This window comes from Natrix helvetica (assembly GCF_964273705.1).
Source record: "Natrix helvetica genome assembly, chromosome: 6".
Taxonomy (NCBI): Eukaryota; Metazoa; Chordata; class Lepidosauria; order Squamata; family Natricidae; genus Natrix; species Natrix helvetica.
The window spans coordinates 20,199,422-20,216,545 of NC_138553.1; the positions used below are offsets into that span (position 1 = coordinate 20,199,422).

The window sequence follows — 17,124 nt, forward strand, 5'->3', positions numbered from 1 at the left end:
ACAGCAGAGTGCAGGGGGCCTTGTGTACACACACACCCGCACCCCATTTTGGCCGTCAAAGTGCTGCAGGAGGCCATCCAGGCCAAAAATGGGGCATGAGGGGCCTTGCACAGTCCCCCACGTCCCATTTTGGCCAACAAAGTAGTGCACAGGAGGTTGGCCAGGCCAAAAACTGGGTGCAGGGGGCCCTCACGCGCACCCCCCCCCATGCCCCATTTTGACCAGCAGGGTGCTGCAGGAGGTTCCATCCCGTCTCCCTCCCTCCCCCCTCCCCAAGTTGGCCCACAGAGAACTACAATGTTGATCCGGCCCTCGAAGAAATCCAGTTTGACACCTCTGGTCTAGGGACATTATGCATTTGCTAATCAAGACTTTCAGTAATAGAAACCATACATCATTTTTCATTGGTGGCTCTTCCCCTTCCATGATGTTGGGGTTGGGCGAAGCAGTGAGACTGCCTGACGGAGCAAGGCCAGATTCTTCGGTCACTGCTGGTTCTGTCTTTATGTTGGCTGACGTCAGCTCGGATCCCAGGCACCAGTCTTCATTTTTCAAGTCAGCTGGGGGAGTGAGAAATAAAAACAAAGCACACATTAAGAGCCAGAAATGGACAGAGTTCCATAGAAATCAAAGGGGGGAGGGAGAAGAAAACCAGAGAATGCAAATCCAAGCTAAGGAAAGGAGAGGAAATGTGACCAAGAAAGCATTTAATTAATTAAGCAATGCTTTTTATTTCCTCTTTTGGGCTTTTACTTCAAAGAGAAACCTGGGGCTTTAAACCGCAGCCTCTACACAGTCCTGGGGTGAAGGTGAATTGGCTGAGGACAGGAAATAAGGTAATTACTGAAAATTGCTAAGAAAAAACCTCCAACAAGACTAAACAAGCCATCAGACAAGCAGCCGGAGGTCTGTGTTCAAGCCAATCAAACCATTGCTTAGTTCCCCATCTCTGCCACTGGGGTTGTTCAGCTTCCCTTGAGCTCATGAGATTTGAAATATCTTAAAATAAATGTTCTGTTGTTTTAAAATTCTAGTCTCTTCCTCAGAGCTTAATGCGACAGGAGAAGACAGTGGGAAATAAAATTCATGGAACTGTGAAAGCCTTGGTTGATTTATAAACTATCTTTATTTTTTATTTTTAAAGGAGAGATAATGATAAACAAAATCATGGCAAACAAAGCAATGTGGCCTTAAATTGGGGGGGGTGGGGGTGGGGGGCGGATAAAACAAGAATAAATAGAAGTTTAGAAACAGCTGCAGAATGTGTAATACCAATCAAGATTTTGTAAAGGCCCTTTTAAAATATATACATTTGCTGAAATATACTAATTTGCTAAATAAGTACATAAATAACATTTGCTAAATAAATAGGAGAAGATATTCTACAATCTGGCTGGCACAAACAAAAACATTATTTTCGTAATTTTCCTTCCCAACATTTTTCAATGGTCTAAAGCTGAATCGGTATCAAACATATTCAAACATAAGGTCATGCTGGAGATAGTCACAAGCCATTGACGGACTCCTTCCCCAGCCCCTATCTTTCAAAAGCACCGAGACCAGGGGCCGGCTTCAAAAATTTCAGTAACAGGTTCTCTGCCCCGTTGCTGGGTAGGCGTGGCTAGTCAGCCTCCTGCACCACGGTGGAGGGTGCGTGTGTGTTTTTCAAAAGGGCCAAACATTTCATCTTGTCCTCTGTAGCTGCATCATGGTCTTGTTTTCTGCAGCTGATTTTATTTTTAATAGGGTACAGGTAGTCCTCGATTTATAACCACAATTGAGCACAAAATTTTTGTTGCTAAGTGAGACAGTTGTTGAACAGGTTTTGGCCCATTTTACGACCTTTCTTGCCAGTTGTTAAGTGAATCACAGCAATTGCTGAGTTAGTAACATGGTTGCTAAGTGAAGCGATTTCCCCATTGATTTTGCTTGCCAGAAGGTCGCAAAAGGGGATCATATGACCCCCCCTTCAAAGCCTTTGTAACTGTCATAAGTAAGAGTCAGTTACCAAATGTCTGAATTCTGATCACATGACTATGGAGATGCCATTACGGATTTTAAGTGTGAAAAACAGTTGCAAGTCACTTTTTTTCAGTCCTGTTGTAACTTTGAAAAGTCACTAAACGAACGCTTGTAAGGGAAGGACTACCTTTATACTACAGCTAGGAAAAACAAAGGCTACTAAGAGTCCAAATCAGCACCATAAAAATACCAGTGGAGAAGTGCAAAGGAAACTGAACCAAATTGTTGAGAGGTGGAAGTCTCCTTTAAGACTTTTTAAATTCTAATTATAGTGCTCCTTATCCCATTTCCAGCAACAGCTAGCTTGACGCTTGTTGGAGGCCCTCTTGTATATTTCAAATCACCAGCAAGTTATACCACATCCACTCAAAAGTTAAAAACTCTTTTGTATTACATGTAGTTCTTTATTTATAGGCATTCATTTAGTGAGCATGTGAAGTTGCAATGGTATTGAGAGGAAGAAAACCACACTTATGACCGTCACAACATCCCCATGGTCACATGATCAAAATTAGGCAACTGGTAATGTGTTTACAATGGTTGCAGTGTCATTTGCAACCTTCCCAGCTGTTTTCCAATGAGCAAAGTCAATGGAGGAAGTCAGATTCACTTAACAAGAGCATTTAGACTTACATACCGCTTTAGAGTGCTTTATACAGTCCTCTCTAAGCGGTTTACAGAGTCAGCCTATTGTCCCCAACAATCTGGGTCCTCATTTTACCCACCTGGGAAGGATGGAAGGCTGAGTCAACCTTGAGCCTGGTGAGATTTGAAATGCTGAACTGCAGGCAGCTGGCAAACAGCAGAAGTAGCCTACAGTACTGGACTCTAACCACTGCGCCACCACTGCTCTGCAAGCTCCTTTAAGTTGTCAAGATTCACTTAACAGCCTCATGATTCACTTACCATTCACTGCAGTAATTTGCTTAACGGTAGCAAACAAAATTGTAAAATTGGGCGGCACCCATTTAATATCCGCCTGGCTTAGTAGACCAGAAATTCTGGTCCCAAATGTTAAGTAAAAGGATTATCTGTATTTAAGGACAAGAGCCAGAGGAATCTTAGGCCTCTATGACCTGTGTGTATCATTCTGTGTGTATCATTTCAGACCCATGTCATGATTGCTTGCCTATCCTCTTCAACGTCACCTTTCTTAAAGAGAGGAGATATTTATTGCCGCAGAATGCAATTATCAAGAGATCTGGCCACAACAGGAGGGGGGGGGGGGAGAGCTAAGTTTGAGAGGAAAAGCTTCCTGCAACCTTCTATTTCTGCAGCCTTCAATTCAGCAACAGGAAGGTGACAGGGGGACTTTGTACATTTGATGCTAGTAATTACCCCATGGGTGTAATTTTAAAATGTCTCCCATTGGCAAGGGAAGATATAATTTGAATCGCATTGGCCGAGCCAAGAAAAATTACAAGCAAACATAAATATGTATACTATATCCTGTAATCAGACACTTCAAAACAGTAATCTAAGATGTGCCAAGAAGGATCAACATGGAGGGAAAAAAACTGCATTAAGGGAGGGGGAAAACAGGACTCACAGGGCTTATGCATGAGAGATTCTTGACCCATTAAAAATGTACACAACTTATCTCAAAACTGAGACTTTTTTTTAGAAAAGGCTTGATATTCTATAAACGTTTGGCATTAGAAACAGAAATTATCCCTCACAGATCTCTGCCTGATAAATACAACTCACAGGCAGATTCTATTCACAGGTTACTCACAGCAAAGCAAGCATAATCCCCTATTTTAGTGCCTCTGTAATACTAGCCCTCTCTCTTCTCCTACCAGGTGAGCGACTGGTATTCATGTATGAAATAGTTTCCTTTCAGAGTTGCCCAGAATCAGGGGTTTCTCTGCTCCCTCACCTCCTTCCTTTTACTCTAATTCCACAGATACTGAAAGGCACGCTTTGCTCTCAACAAAGAAGCTTCTGTGCAACGGTCAAACACTAGAATCTTTTTTTCCAATGGGCAGAGTGGAATGATTAAATGGAAAGAGGAGGGGGTGGGTGGGTGGGAATGAGGAGAAGCAGGAGAGAAGCTAAAGGATTATATGTGCAAGAAAAATTGTGAAGAGCTTTTTGTTTAGCAGGGCGGCCACCAGTTTCAGTGATCCAAGGTTCAGACTGGGTAAGAGTCCAGCTCTGATAGGAATTTGTTTTCCATGGTAGATTCCGGTTCTCAAAGGACCAAGTGAAGAGTTTCCAAACATATGTAGAAGGTCTTGCTCTCTTTAACACTGGGTGTGTAGCCAAAGACCTACATTCCAGGGAAATTACGTCTCACTTTAGAATCCAGCCGTTGTGAGAAGTTTTATATCCAAATGTTTTTCCATCTTCCCTTAAAATATTAACAGAATCCACAATGGTCTCAGAATCAGTGTTTCCACTAGAGGATTGACAGCTAAGCTGAAACTAAGTTCATCAATTACAATTAGCAAAATTCCTCACCCCCCCCCCTTACCCAGACCTAATCCACATATCAAAGGATAAGGTCTGCAAACACGGAGTTAATTAAATTAGATCTCCCAACTGAACTGCATCTTCACAAGAATACACTTACACACACACACACACACACACACACACACACATACCAGAGGTGGTATTCAGCAGGTTCTGACCAGTTCTGGAGAACCGGTAGCAGAAATTTTGAGTAGTTCGGAGAACCGACAAACACCACCTCTGACTGGCCCCGCCCCCATCTATTCTCTGCCTCCCAAGTCCCAGCTGATCAGGAGGAAATGGGGATTTTGCAGTATCCTTCCCCTGCCATGCCCACCAAGCCATGCCACTCCCACAGAACCGGTAGTAAAAATATTTGAATTCCACCACTGACACACACACACACACACACACACACACACAAGTGCCACCCTAGAATCAGCCTGTATATACTTCCACACCCCGGACAAGGTCCCCTTATAAAAATCTGCTGCTGTACCCCATTTCTCTGCAGTTAAATTAGTAACTGCAGAGTGTGTTACTAACTTAACAACTTCAATGATTCACTTAGCAACCGCGGCAAGTAATGTTGTAAAATAGAGTAAAACACTCTTAACAAATGTCTCACTTAACAATAGAAATTTCGGGCTCAATTGTGGTTGTAAGTCAAGTACTACCTTTGCTTTTTAAATCTTTTATTACTAGTAGATGTAAATTACTCAGAGCCTTCAGGAATCTAATGGTACATTAAAAAAAACAGCCACAGTAAAGCAACAAAAAATAGACGTAGTAAATAAACAAAAAAGCATAAAATAACAATTTAGTAATCACCTTTTACTGCATTTTTTAAAAATCCAAAAAATACAAGATTAAAATATATGCAACAAAATATCATAGACTCAATTGGTTTCAAATGCAAAGAGTGAGATAACCAAGATATATCTGCCTGGTGCCAGTATTTATTATTCGGATGCCAAAGACAGTTTTATTTTCCCAACATTTAACAAATTATTATTTGCATTGTATCACAATTTACTATTTCTTTTTTTTTAATGTTAATTGGATTCTAGGGAGAGCTTCAAGGTGTTACATAAATACATATATTGAGCCAAATTAGAATTTCACAAATTGGCAATCTCCATTTGAGGAGAAAAAAACATGCACGGTGATTAATACGAATCTTATTTCTAATTTAATAAAATATCTGGAGTGCTTTTTACAACAAAAGCAATTTATATGAAAGATGGGACTTCCCTTCAAATAGCCAAATAAAACTTAGCAAAGTAAAGTTTACGGAGTAACATGAAACTGGTATAACTTTAAATGAATTCTAGTAATGCTGATATAATATATCCATGATGCAGATTTAAGGGTCTGACAAATGGGGGATTCTTTTCTTAAACACATCACCGCAGAATGATGCAATAGTCAGTAATTTACTTTCTGGATAATTCCTTGGTTTCAAATTCCAATTGAAGCTAACCCAATGAAATACAGCTGGGTGACACACTTAGCTTTAGAAAAGCTTCAAATTCTGGTTAAAGAGCTGTTGGGAATAAGGGTAAAATGGCATCATGCCTATTCACTTTAACTTTTGTTTTAGTTTATCACTCAAATTCATTGTAAGTAAACCTTTATTTTAAGCTAGAACTGTTCTTCCTACCTACTTGTAAAGACAGTAAAACGTTAAGAGAGAAAGAATGTGACTGATTCCAGTTATATATCTCAAGGACGCTTAAAAAGATTCTCTAATTCAGGGAAATAAGTTTCTTAAATGTGATATACAGATGGTCCTTGACTTACGACCACAATTGAGTCCAACATTTCTGTTAGCAGGACAGTTTATGGAGATTCTCAGTCATCCAGATCTGGGGAAATGGAAGGATTTATACTCCTTGCAGAGTATAAATTTATAAAATGAATATAAAGTAAATTTATAAATATATAAACTATATATTCCTTGCAGAGCTGTCTGCAAGGAGTATAAATCCTTCCATTTCCCCACCATCCAGTCACAGCTGAAGAAGCTTCTTGAATGAGAAGCAAAATGTCTTCAAAGAAAAACCAGAAAGCCCAGTTGCCTCTTGAAAAAGCACCTTTGGGATAGCAGGACAGTTGTTAAGTGAGTGTTTCCCCATTTTACAACCTTTCTTGTCACACTTGTTAAGCGAGGCACTGCAATTGTTAAGTTAGTATCACGGTTGTAATGTGAACTGGTTTCCCCATTCACTTTGCTTGTCAGAAGGTTGCCAAAGGGGATAGCGCGATCCTAGGACACTGTAACTGTCATAAATATGAGTCAGTTGCCAAATGCTTGAGGATGGGGAAGATGCAACGGTCATAAGTGTGAAAAATGGTTGTAAGTTATTTTTTTTCAGTGCCGTTGTAACTTTGAAGGATCTCTAAATGAAAAGTTGTTAAGCTGAGGACTGACTGTATAAATATGTGTTGTCTGTACATCAGTGGTGGGTTATGACCGGTACACCCCAGTACGGGCGTACCGGTGCCTGCCGGGAGCTCCGGGTACCGTTCCAGTACAGTGCTCTGGAGGGCCCGCCGTCCTTACCTGTATTTGAGCTCTTCAGGGCTTCTGCGCACAGAGCGTATGGCGCCTGTGCGATGCTCCACTGAGCAGCTGGAGGCATCGCAAAGAGGCATCACGGAGCGTTGCAGGAGGTAAGGACACATGCACGTGCACGCTGCGTGTGTTCATGTGGAGGACACCGGGCACCGTTGCACCCTGCCAGTTGCAACGGGATCCGGAACCCTCCACTGCTGTACTTGTACATATTCGTATGTATGTAACAGAATTTATGAATGCTGTGTGTATGATTAACATTATCTGATTTTTCCCACAAGTAGGATATTACTTCAGAGGCATACTTTCTTGGGGAAAAAATATAAAAGGGGAAAAATCTGAAAAAAGGTTCATAAGGATAAACATATGATTATTATTTTACTTAATTATTTAAATAAATTAAATAAATCTCAAGGGTAGCTTTCTGAATTAAAAGAGCTGTCCTCCACCAAAAGAAACATGTGAGGACTGCAGATGTGACTCAAGGATCAGGCATCCAATACAATACAATACAATAATACAATACAATAGTAGAGTTGGAAGGGACCTTGGAGGTCTTCTAGTCCAACCCCCTGCCTAGGCAGGAAACCCTATACCGTTTCAGACAAATAGCTATCCAACATCTTCTTAAAGACTTCCAGTGTTGGGGCATTCACAACTTCTGGAGGCAAGCTGTTCCACTGATTAATTGTTCTCACTGTCAGGAAATTCCTCCTCAGTTCTAAATTGCTTCTCTCCTTGATTAGTTTCCACCCATTGCTTCTTGTTCTACCCTCAGGTGCTTTGGAGAATAGTTTGACTCTCTCTTCTTTGTGGCAACCTCTGAGATATTGGAATAATGCTATCATGTCTCCCCTAGTCCTTCTTTCTCTTAAGCTAAACATACCCAGTTCCTGCAACCGTTCTTCATATGTTTTAGTCTCCAGTCCCCTAATCATCTTTGTTGCTCTTCTCTGCACTCTTTCTAGAGTCTCCACATCTTTTTTACATCGTGGCGACCAGAACTGAATGCAGTATTCCAAGTGTGGCCTTACCAAGGCATTATAAAGTGGTATTAACACTTCACGTGATCTTGATTCTATCCCTCTGTTGATGCAGCCTAGAACTGTGTTGGCTTTTTTGGCAGCTGCTGCACACTGCTGGCTCATATTTAAATGGTTGTCCACTAGGACTCCAAGATCCCTTTCACAGTTACTACTACTGAGTATGGTATCACCTATACTGTACCTGTGCATTCCGTTTTTGTTGCCTAAATGTAGAACCTTACTCTTTTCACCATTGAATTTCATTTTATTAGATAGTGCCCAATGTTCAAGTTTGTCAAGATCCTTCTGTATCTTAAGCCTATCTTCTGGAGTGTTGGCTATTCCTGCCAGCTTGGTATCATCTGCAAATTTGATGAGTTCCCCATTTATTCCCTCATCCAAATCATTGATGAAGATGTTGAAGAGTACTGGGCCTAAAACAGAGCCAGTTTGCAATTGTACTGGGCCTAAAACAGAGCCAGTCTGCAATTGTATACTTCTGCTTTGGAAGGGCCAGGAAGTGGTGTCTATTTGCAAGCAAAAGTAAAACAAGTATCCTGTGACACTGATCTTGGCAACTTTCCCGTGACAAAATATCAGTCTGTCTTAAAGCTCGACTTGGATTGCTTAGATGTGTCAAGAAACCTGCTCTCAAAAAAAATTTCAACTCACGAAGCTTTCCTGACCTGCTCCCGAGTTGCCATAGGCAAGGGGATGGGAATCGCGCCTCGCAGTTGCACCAAGGAATCCTCAGTCAAAACACGACACAGACTAGCTGGACAAAGTCAAAGCCATCTCCACAGAGACTCGCAACGGCTGGAGGCTGTGAATTCTACGACCTGCGAAATTGTTTTGTTGGGGAATGCGACTGGTGACACGCTCTGGGGCGATGGGGAAACAGGGTCCGAGGCCAGGCGCGAATTGGGTGAAGCTAGAGCTGACTTCACCTAGGTAGTGCCAACATGGCGCTCCTAATAAACAACTGGATTTTTCTTGCTAAATGGCTTGAGACTCTTAATTTTATTAGGGCATTGGTCGGAACCCTGACAAAATGATTAGACTCCACACTGCAATATGAATTAAGATTCTTTTCCAATGACTATTTTCTTTTAGTATGTGGGAGAAACTGAAACTATATGAAGGCAGAAGGAAAAAATGGTATTGTTTTATTCCAGCTCATATCCAATTCTATCTCAGCAGGCTTGATAAGCAAGCATCAGCACTTAGAACAGTAAAAAGATCATTAATGATTCACCAGAAGTATGAGTAACTCTAAGTCTTGGATTCCCTGAGATCTTTGATATAATTGTCTATTTTCAATAGAAAAAAAACCATATTAATTCTAACTGATCGATAATGATAGAAACACAGAGACACAGCATCCTGGTGAACTCCCAGGTCCACCTGATTGCAATTTCTTTTGGGATTTTCAGTTTTGGAAAAAAATGAAACGGAATCTGTCATGCTGGAAAGCAAAGCAGTCTTGCATAACAAGAATGCTTTGGAGTTCTGCATAGGCTTAGTAACATTCTCTAATAAATAAAAATGATAGATCTATATCCAAATGCCCAGAAAAATGTCAGAGGTCACCTGAGGTAATAGGAGTGGCAGGGAGCAACCTCTCCAGCTTGTCTTCATCCATGGGCGGGTTATGATCGGCCATCCTCAAGATGGCAGCCATTTTGTGAAAGAGATATTATTTAATTCCCATTCTACATTTAGGTCTTCACTTAAGACCTTCTACATTTGCAGAAATTATGAATTCCTTTTAAAAAAAAAACCACTCTGACATATTTTTACTCATTCAAGAAAGAAAATGGTAAGGATAATAACAGCTACTTTTAGAAACGTGTGAATTAATTTGTTGGCAGGGTATTAAGCAAAGTCCGATTAAATGTGCACATCAAAGTGATTTTTAGCAGCATATATGGCCACAACTAGAACAATAGTCAGAAAAAAGAAATCTTCCACCTCTCTTTGCTGCGCAGAATCATTTCGGAATCAAGCAGGTTTCTAAAATAAATAAACAAGGGGCCCATTTTCTTCAGATATGATCACCAAATGCTAATCTTTGCAATTACACAAAGACTTCACTTTTTCAAAATACTCAAACCTACTGTCCCACTTTAGGTCTCCAAAGATGCTGCCAGTTGCTCAGAATATTGTTAGCCAGCAGAAAAGTAAACCTTTTTGTTGTTGTTAATTTTTTCCCCTGACAACATCACCCTTTGGAAATGTCTGAAATTCTAAGTTATTCACACCCCATTGCCTACATCAAGATTCTAGACATGTTACACCTCAAGACACCTCAATAGTTAGTGTCTTATTTACAGAAGCTGGTTAGCAAAATTCATTACACTCTTTTACCTTCATTGAAATTGTCATCAGCTGAAATATGGGTCAGTGGCGACTGGGGCCGAGAGTCCCCACAAAGGGAATAGCTATGCTCTGCCTGGATGAGGGGAGCTGGGGAAACTGGTGATAACTCCACTTCCATCATCTCATTTTTCTCAGACAGGAAGGGATCGTTTAACAGCTGTCCCAAAACATCCTGGGAAAAGTCATCAAGGAGTTCTGTGAAGGGCTGTAAGAAAGGGAAAAGAAGCACAGAAAGAATTTAATAAAAGCCGTAAGTCATACTTTACATTGGTTCCACTCAATGATCAGTAACAAAACAGTGGAAAAATGACAGAACCAGCATTAATCACTCTCTATTCAAAGAGCCCTCAATACCAGATCTTCCATCTGGGAGGTTTTTCAGTTCCATCTTCTCATTAACTGTCATGAAATAGCTTCAATTTCATCATGCCCTTGTTCTCACCACATGTTTACGAATATAACAATTGTTGTGCAACATCAGATCTACTACAAAGGAAGTTCATGGGTAGGGAGACACTTTCCATGCTCTTCATAACCAACGTGCAGGCCACTTTCAATCATGGGGCTCTTTTGAGTATACAACAATAAGGATGGAATCAACACTACTTCACTTCACCAAAACCTAAAGGGAACTATAACAATATTCATTTACCAATATGAAATCGTGATTTTTGATTTGGTATTCTAATAATTTACTAGCCTGATCATGCAAACACATTTTCATATATTTCTAGCACAGTAACTTAAAGCCACATAGGAGAAAATGGACTCAAGGTAGCCCATTCAGTAGGGTGCAAACAGTCCCTCTACACATTCATATTATGGATTCATGTAGGTTATCATCATTATTCAAGCAGGACTTTTCCTTCTTTTCAACACTACGGCTGTACCAAATATGCCCTTCCCAATAATTTCATAGACATTTAGAAAGATTTCTAAACATAGACATTAAAGGCCCACTTCGAAGGGGCAGGCAACGCTACTGAATAATTATGTTTTTTCTCAATTCCATTCTCATTCTGCACACTTTGGACTCACACTTGAAACAACTTAAAACATTTAATGCCAAAGATCATCGCATCTTATGATAACTGAAAATATGTGTTCACAAGACGTTCTATGAAGTACTTCACTTTATCAATTTATGGGAAGAGTCTAGCAGTTCAGGGAAAAAAAGAGAACATCCTCTCCCTCCAGACTTTATATCAGCTGTTTTGCTATACTACCAATTCAGTATGTTTTTGGAAACTGGAAACTGGGTAGTTTTCAAACATATGCAATCCCATTATCTTATACCCCCATGCCAAACTCTAAAGTATTTTTTTAGCTTTACGTTAGACTGGTCCATATGCACCAGTATGCACTTTCTCTGTATTTAATTTCTAAACACTTCACTTACATGTGTGCATATTTGTCTGTCTATGCAGGCATGTCCAAAGCAGGCATGTCCAAAGTGCGGCCCGAGGGCCAAATGTGGCCCTTTTTCAAATTTCAAGCGGCACGCAGCCTCTTCTCCCCACTGGAATTATTTGTTTAGTCTTTCATAAAATACTGTATTTTTCGAAGTATAAAGATGCATCTTTTTCCCCTCAAAAAAGAGGCTATAAATCTGGGTGCATCTTATACACTGAATACAGCATTTTTTGCCTCCCAAAACTCTGCCCCCTTCACCAAAATGGCTGTGCATAGCCTTTAGGAGGTTTTCAGATGCTCCTGGGGGCTGTGGAGGGCATAAATGAGCAAAAAACAGGCAATTTTTTGCTCAACTTCCCCCCCCCCTAGCCCCCAGGAGCACTCTAGAAGCCTCTTAAAGGCTATTCATGCCCTTTAAAAAATAGGCCCATTTTCGTGGGAGAGTGCAAAAACTTTTTTTTTAATTTGCCTCTTCAAAATCTTGGTGCGTCTTATACTCCGAAAAATACGGTAGTTAATTCGCATTTAATGTTAAGGGTTCAAAGAATGTCAGGCTGAATGATCGGCCCCACACATTTTCACCTCACCAAATCTGGCCCTCCTCGCAAAAAGTTTGGACACCCCTGTCCTAAAGGGATGTTTATTTTTGAGAGTGCATGGCTATAATTTTTCCTACGACAATAATAAAATGGTTATTTTCTTTATTTTGGTGAGGAGAACTAGAAAGGAAATGCAAGGAAGCAGGCTTTGTCAAAACATAAAGAAAAGTTCCCTAATAGCAAGAATTGTTCAATAACGAAGCAGCCATTTTCATTGGAGTTTACAGCAAACAGCAGAAATGGCTGTAGAAGAGGAATGCTCTAGAAACTACTAGATCAGTGGTGGGTTCCTACCTATTTGGCTGAACCGGTAATGGTTTGGCAGCCTGGGTCGTTGGAACCGGCAGTGACCCAGACCTGCCACGCCCCTGAACCAGTTCTCTGGGCAGCGCCATAGGCGCCACCATCTTGTTTTTCAGCTCTGCACTGAAAAACTAATAGCACTGCACATGCACACCAGCGAACCGGCAGTAGTGCCTGCCGGAACCCACTCCTGTACTAGATGCTTTCTAGATACTTTTTAAGTAACTATTAAATTCGGTGTAGTGTTGAAATACAATTACTGCAAAATAAACCTGTGACAAATGCTAAAAGTATTATTTTAATTGCAACAACATGAAGCAATTTTCAACACTGCCCCAAAAAAGCTCTGTGCGAAATGAAAAAGAATGAATAAGCATTTGTCACCCAACTAAGGGATGCACAGCCCTGTAGGATTTGTTGTCAAAGCACATATATTTTCAGAGGCACTGTATATTGCAAGACTTATATTCTCTAAGCATGGGAGGATCTTCAGCTGTAGGGAAAAACATGTTTTTCCAGTATTTTCTGGATTGAGTGTTCCATAAAGAAAACACACTAATCACAATAGCCTAGAGTAGCTTACTTTATGTGAAAACAAAGCACAAATGACAGTTTCCTCCACACTGCTGTGTGCCTATACTCATAAGGAACCATTAAAACAGTCTAAGTGGCAACACACTACATTTGTTATGTTGATAATAAACTCATTGGTAATTGTTTCAAGGTAGTTACTGTCTAATGATTTCTAAACTGCTAAATCTAGCTGTGCCCCATGCTGCTTTTTTAAATGGAAAGGGGATTTATCAGCCTCTCAGAACACTGGACTATAATTTGTGCCGCTTACTCTCTGAACCACCCATAAAAGAAAAGTCCAGTTCATCTTTTGGTGATATAATTAATATATCCTTATAGTTTTCTTAATAGCAATACAGAACTTGTTCATCACTGCCTTCCCCTGGGAGGTGGCTTAACAGAAAAAAGAAAGTGCAATAAGGAAGAAGAATTTTGTGAGCAAACTAATGTAAATATACTTATGAAAGCTCACAAATTTACAATAAGAAGTTGAAAAACAAGTGTGTTGTGTTTAGCATAGAATGCAAAATAAATAATCAAATACACTTTGTACACGACAACCAAAACATGTCTCAGGATCTGTCCATAATCCATCCATCCATCCATCCCTCCCTCCCTCTCCCCCTCTCTCTCACACACACTCACACACACTACCAAGCATTTCAACTTCACAAGAGGACAGCAGTAAGCACTGATCTCTTTGTCTCATTGTGGCATGCAGAAGAATAGCATACAAGCAGGTTAACAATGGCAGAATAATTGCTGCATATAGATGAGCAGAGATTAACACCAAAATTAACATTAGACCAACAATCAAGAAGCAAACAATACCCAACACCAGAAATTAAATAAGACCGGGTGCTGCAAAACATGCCATAGTTGTGTGAAAGAGGCCACTATGGCTTATTCAACAGATTTTGATTGAATCTATGGTTTAGTTCCCTATTATCATGCTGCAACTTCTGAATAGGTATTGGCTAGGCTGTTTAGGGCTCGTGTTAATAGTAAACATTTGACGAAAGTAGAGATATTTCAACTATTTATCTGTCTATGAGGAACTTCCTTATTGCCAAGTGCAGAAAAATTCTTCTTGTCCGATTTCTATTATTGTTGATTAATAATACAGTGGAAACACTGTTTTCATAGTTGCCCTAAATTTATCTTTTTCCCCCTCTTTATATAAAAGCTTAAAGCAACTTTCTTAAAATGCAAACAGGGTAGTAAGGTCTGAAGTATTTCTATTCCTTGCAACAAAACTATGCCAATCAGGTACCATAGGGAATTTGGGAACAAAAGTTCATAATGGAGAAATACATGTGCCAAATTAGGACACTCATAGCAGAAATAACAACAGAGCATCTAATTTTCATTACATTAAATTAGCAGTTGGAATAAACTGACAACAGGAGAGTAATTGAAAGTTTTGGTTGGATACTAAAAGTTATTGAAAAATAGGTAGCTTTCTCTAATAGCCCAGCGGTAGGTAAATAATAATAATAAATGAACATGCATGGGCTTCAATCACAATCATAGCTGAGAATATTCATTTAAAACAAGCACTATATTTTGGAATAGTCTACATAATGAATTATGAACATATTTGCTATTGCATCCTATTCTGGGACAATTAAAGTACACAGCAGTTGAAATATTATATTTTTAGTTTTATATTTATGTTGATCTTCTAAATTAGCAACACTATTAACTACGTTTGATTGAAGGCCGGGCTAAAACTGTCAGCAATTTAGAGCGCTTAAAAATGTAATCATGTTTTCCCTGAAGTTTGGATTTCCATTTTCTTCAAACTGGGAAACTAGCTTCAATTCGTAATTTCAAATCTCAATTTTTTAGAATGATCTGATTTTCCAAGTTAAAACATAATGGAAATTTGTGATTATTTAACATAGGAAATCTTAAATGGATTGTGCTGAAAAGAGAAAAAAAGGTAACTAGAACATAAAACATGAGCATAAGATTCATATGTATTTCAAATACATAGGCATATTCCAATGCTCGAAAAGGAGAATTGATTACCTATCAGCAACACTCTAATTTTAAAGTGTACTATCTTACAAGTTCTAAATCAAACTGTTTAAATTAAATTAAGCTGTCTAAATCCTCCTCTCTCCCTACTTCACCCCCAGGAATTATTAGCAAATGCCCTGTATTTGATGTGTCCCTGCAAAAGAAAATAGAAGAAGAACCCACCCACCCCCAAAAAATCCATCTCAGCTGGATTTTTTCTCTCTCCTTACTCCCCGGGGCTATTACCACCAACAGTCCAGGGGAATAAATCCTAAAAATGTTATTTGTTAAAATAATATGCATTGTTTATTTTTAATTTAAATATTGCTTTGGGAAGATATTTTAAAATCTGCTTTTTCAAATAACAAGCCAAATGAAAAACAGGCATCTCAGTGTTCTAACAGAAACGCTATGGTAATCAGAATTGAGCTAAAATTAACCATGAAAATGCCCTTTACCGTTTTAACATCTGTGAAACCTTTTTAAAAACCAACACAATTGGGAAACCTCCTGAGGCAGAAACAGAATGAAAAGATATCGCTCATATAGCGATGTGGAGATAAAATTATCTTGGTTTGGCATCCTGATGCCCAGCACACAACGAAGTTCTGTCTAATTTTCATTAATATTCTACTGAAGTTCAATTTTGGAATCTAGAAATGTTGGCATCCTGGAGTTATTTTACAAGGCTGCCCTTGGATTCTACAGCAGATGGAAAGCAACTTCGGATCACGAGAAGAAAATTAAAATATTTCTCCAACTTTCCTTTCTACCATCTCTATATTCACTGGACAGATAAATGCCAAATGATGTGACTTGTAAGAGTGATGCTGTAGCATATTCCCCTGACATCAGTGACGTGTGGTGAGGTTTATGGCTGGTGAGGCTGGTGACGTCATAGCGCGAGCCGCGGTCCCCTTCATGTTGACTCAGGAAGGCGGGGAATGGGACCACGTGCCTCCTGCACACGTGGTCCCATTCCCCTCCTTCCTGACTCCTGAGTCAACATGAAGGGGACCACGGAGTGCGCGGTCCCCTTCATGTTGACTCAAGAAGGCGGGGAATGGGACCATGTGTGCAGGAGGGAGGCTGAGGCTAGAGGAGCCTCCTGCACACGTGGTCCCATTCCCCTCCTTCCTGACTCCTGAGTCAACAGGAAGGGGACCATGGAGCGCGCTCCGCGGTCCCCTTCATGTTGACTCAGGAAGGCGGGGAATGGGACCATGTGTGCAGGAGGGAGGCTGAGGCTAGAGGAGCCTCCTGCACACGTGGTCCCATTCCCGGACCACGTGTGCAGAAGGCTCCTCAGTGCCTTTTCCCTTTTCCCTTTTTTTAAATTTTCATGATGAGAGCGGTGAGGCTCTGCCTCCCCTGCCCGCACATCCCTGCCTGACATGTTCACTGAAGATATTGATGATGGAGTATTAACAGCTTTCCTCAATCCAGGGAAAAAGCGAAAAGTATACAGTATGTGCAGTTGCTGAGGCAAATGCATGATTCAAATGAACTGTGAGCTAGATAGATGTATGGCCTTTATAAAGCAAAGGTAAGAGCATGATAAATGCATCCATATCCAGCTTGCAAGTGTCATTAAAGGTAAAAGCACTAAACAAATTCCAGTATCAGAATAATATCACAGGAGGTCTGGATCACCTCAAGCCACTATTTACACAAAATCACGAGCTAAAGTCCAGGTCATTTTAAACCACGACTGCCAGCTGTGAAATTCTGAATTAACTTTCCTAGTATC

The 17,124-nt window shown here is 40.2% G+C and overlaps 1 protein-coding gene across 1 annotated transcript in view; it reads right to left on the reverse strand.

Annotated features, from left to right (window-relative positions):
* Positions 1 to 17,124, reverse strand: part of CREB3L2 (cAMP responsive element binding protein 3 like 2) — a 71,866-nt gene that overhangs the window by 19,341 nt on the left and 35,401 nt on the right. The window contains exons 2-3 of the mRNA XM_081957049.1: positions 10,450 to 10,666; positions 394 to 560 (exon numbers count right to left, since the gene is read on the reverse strand). Of these exons, the coding sequence (XP_081813175.1) occupies positions 394 to 560; positions 10,450 to 10,666 (384 nt within the window). The remainder of the gene's footprint in view (positions 1 to 393; positions 561 to 10,449; positions 10,667 to 17,124) is intronic.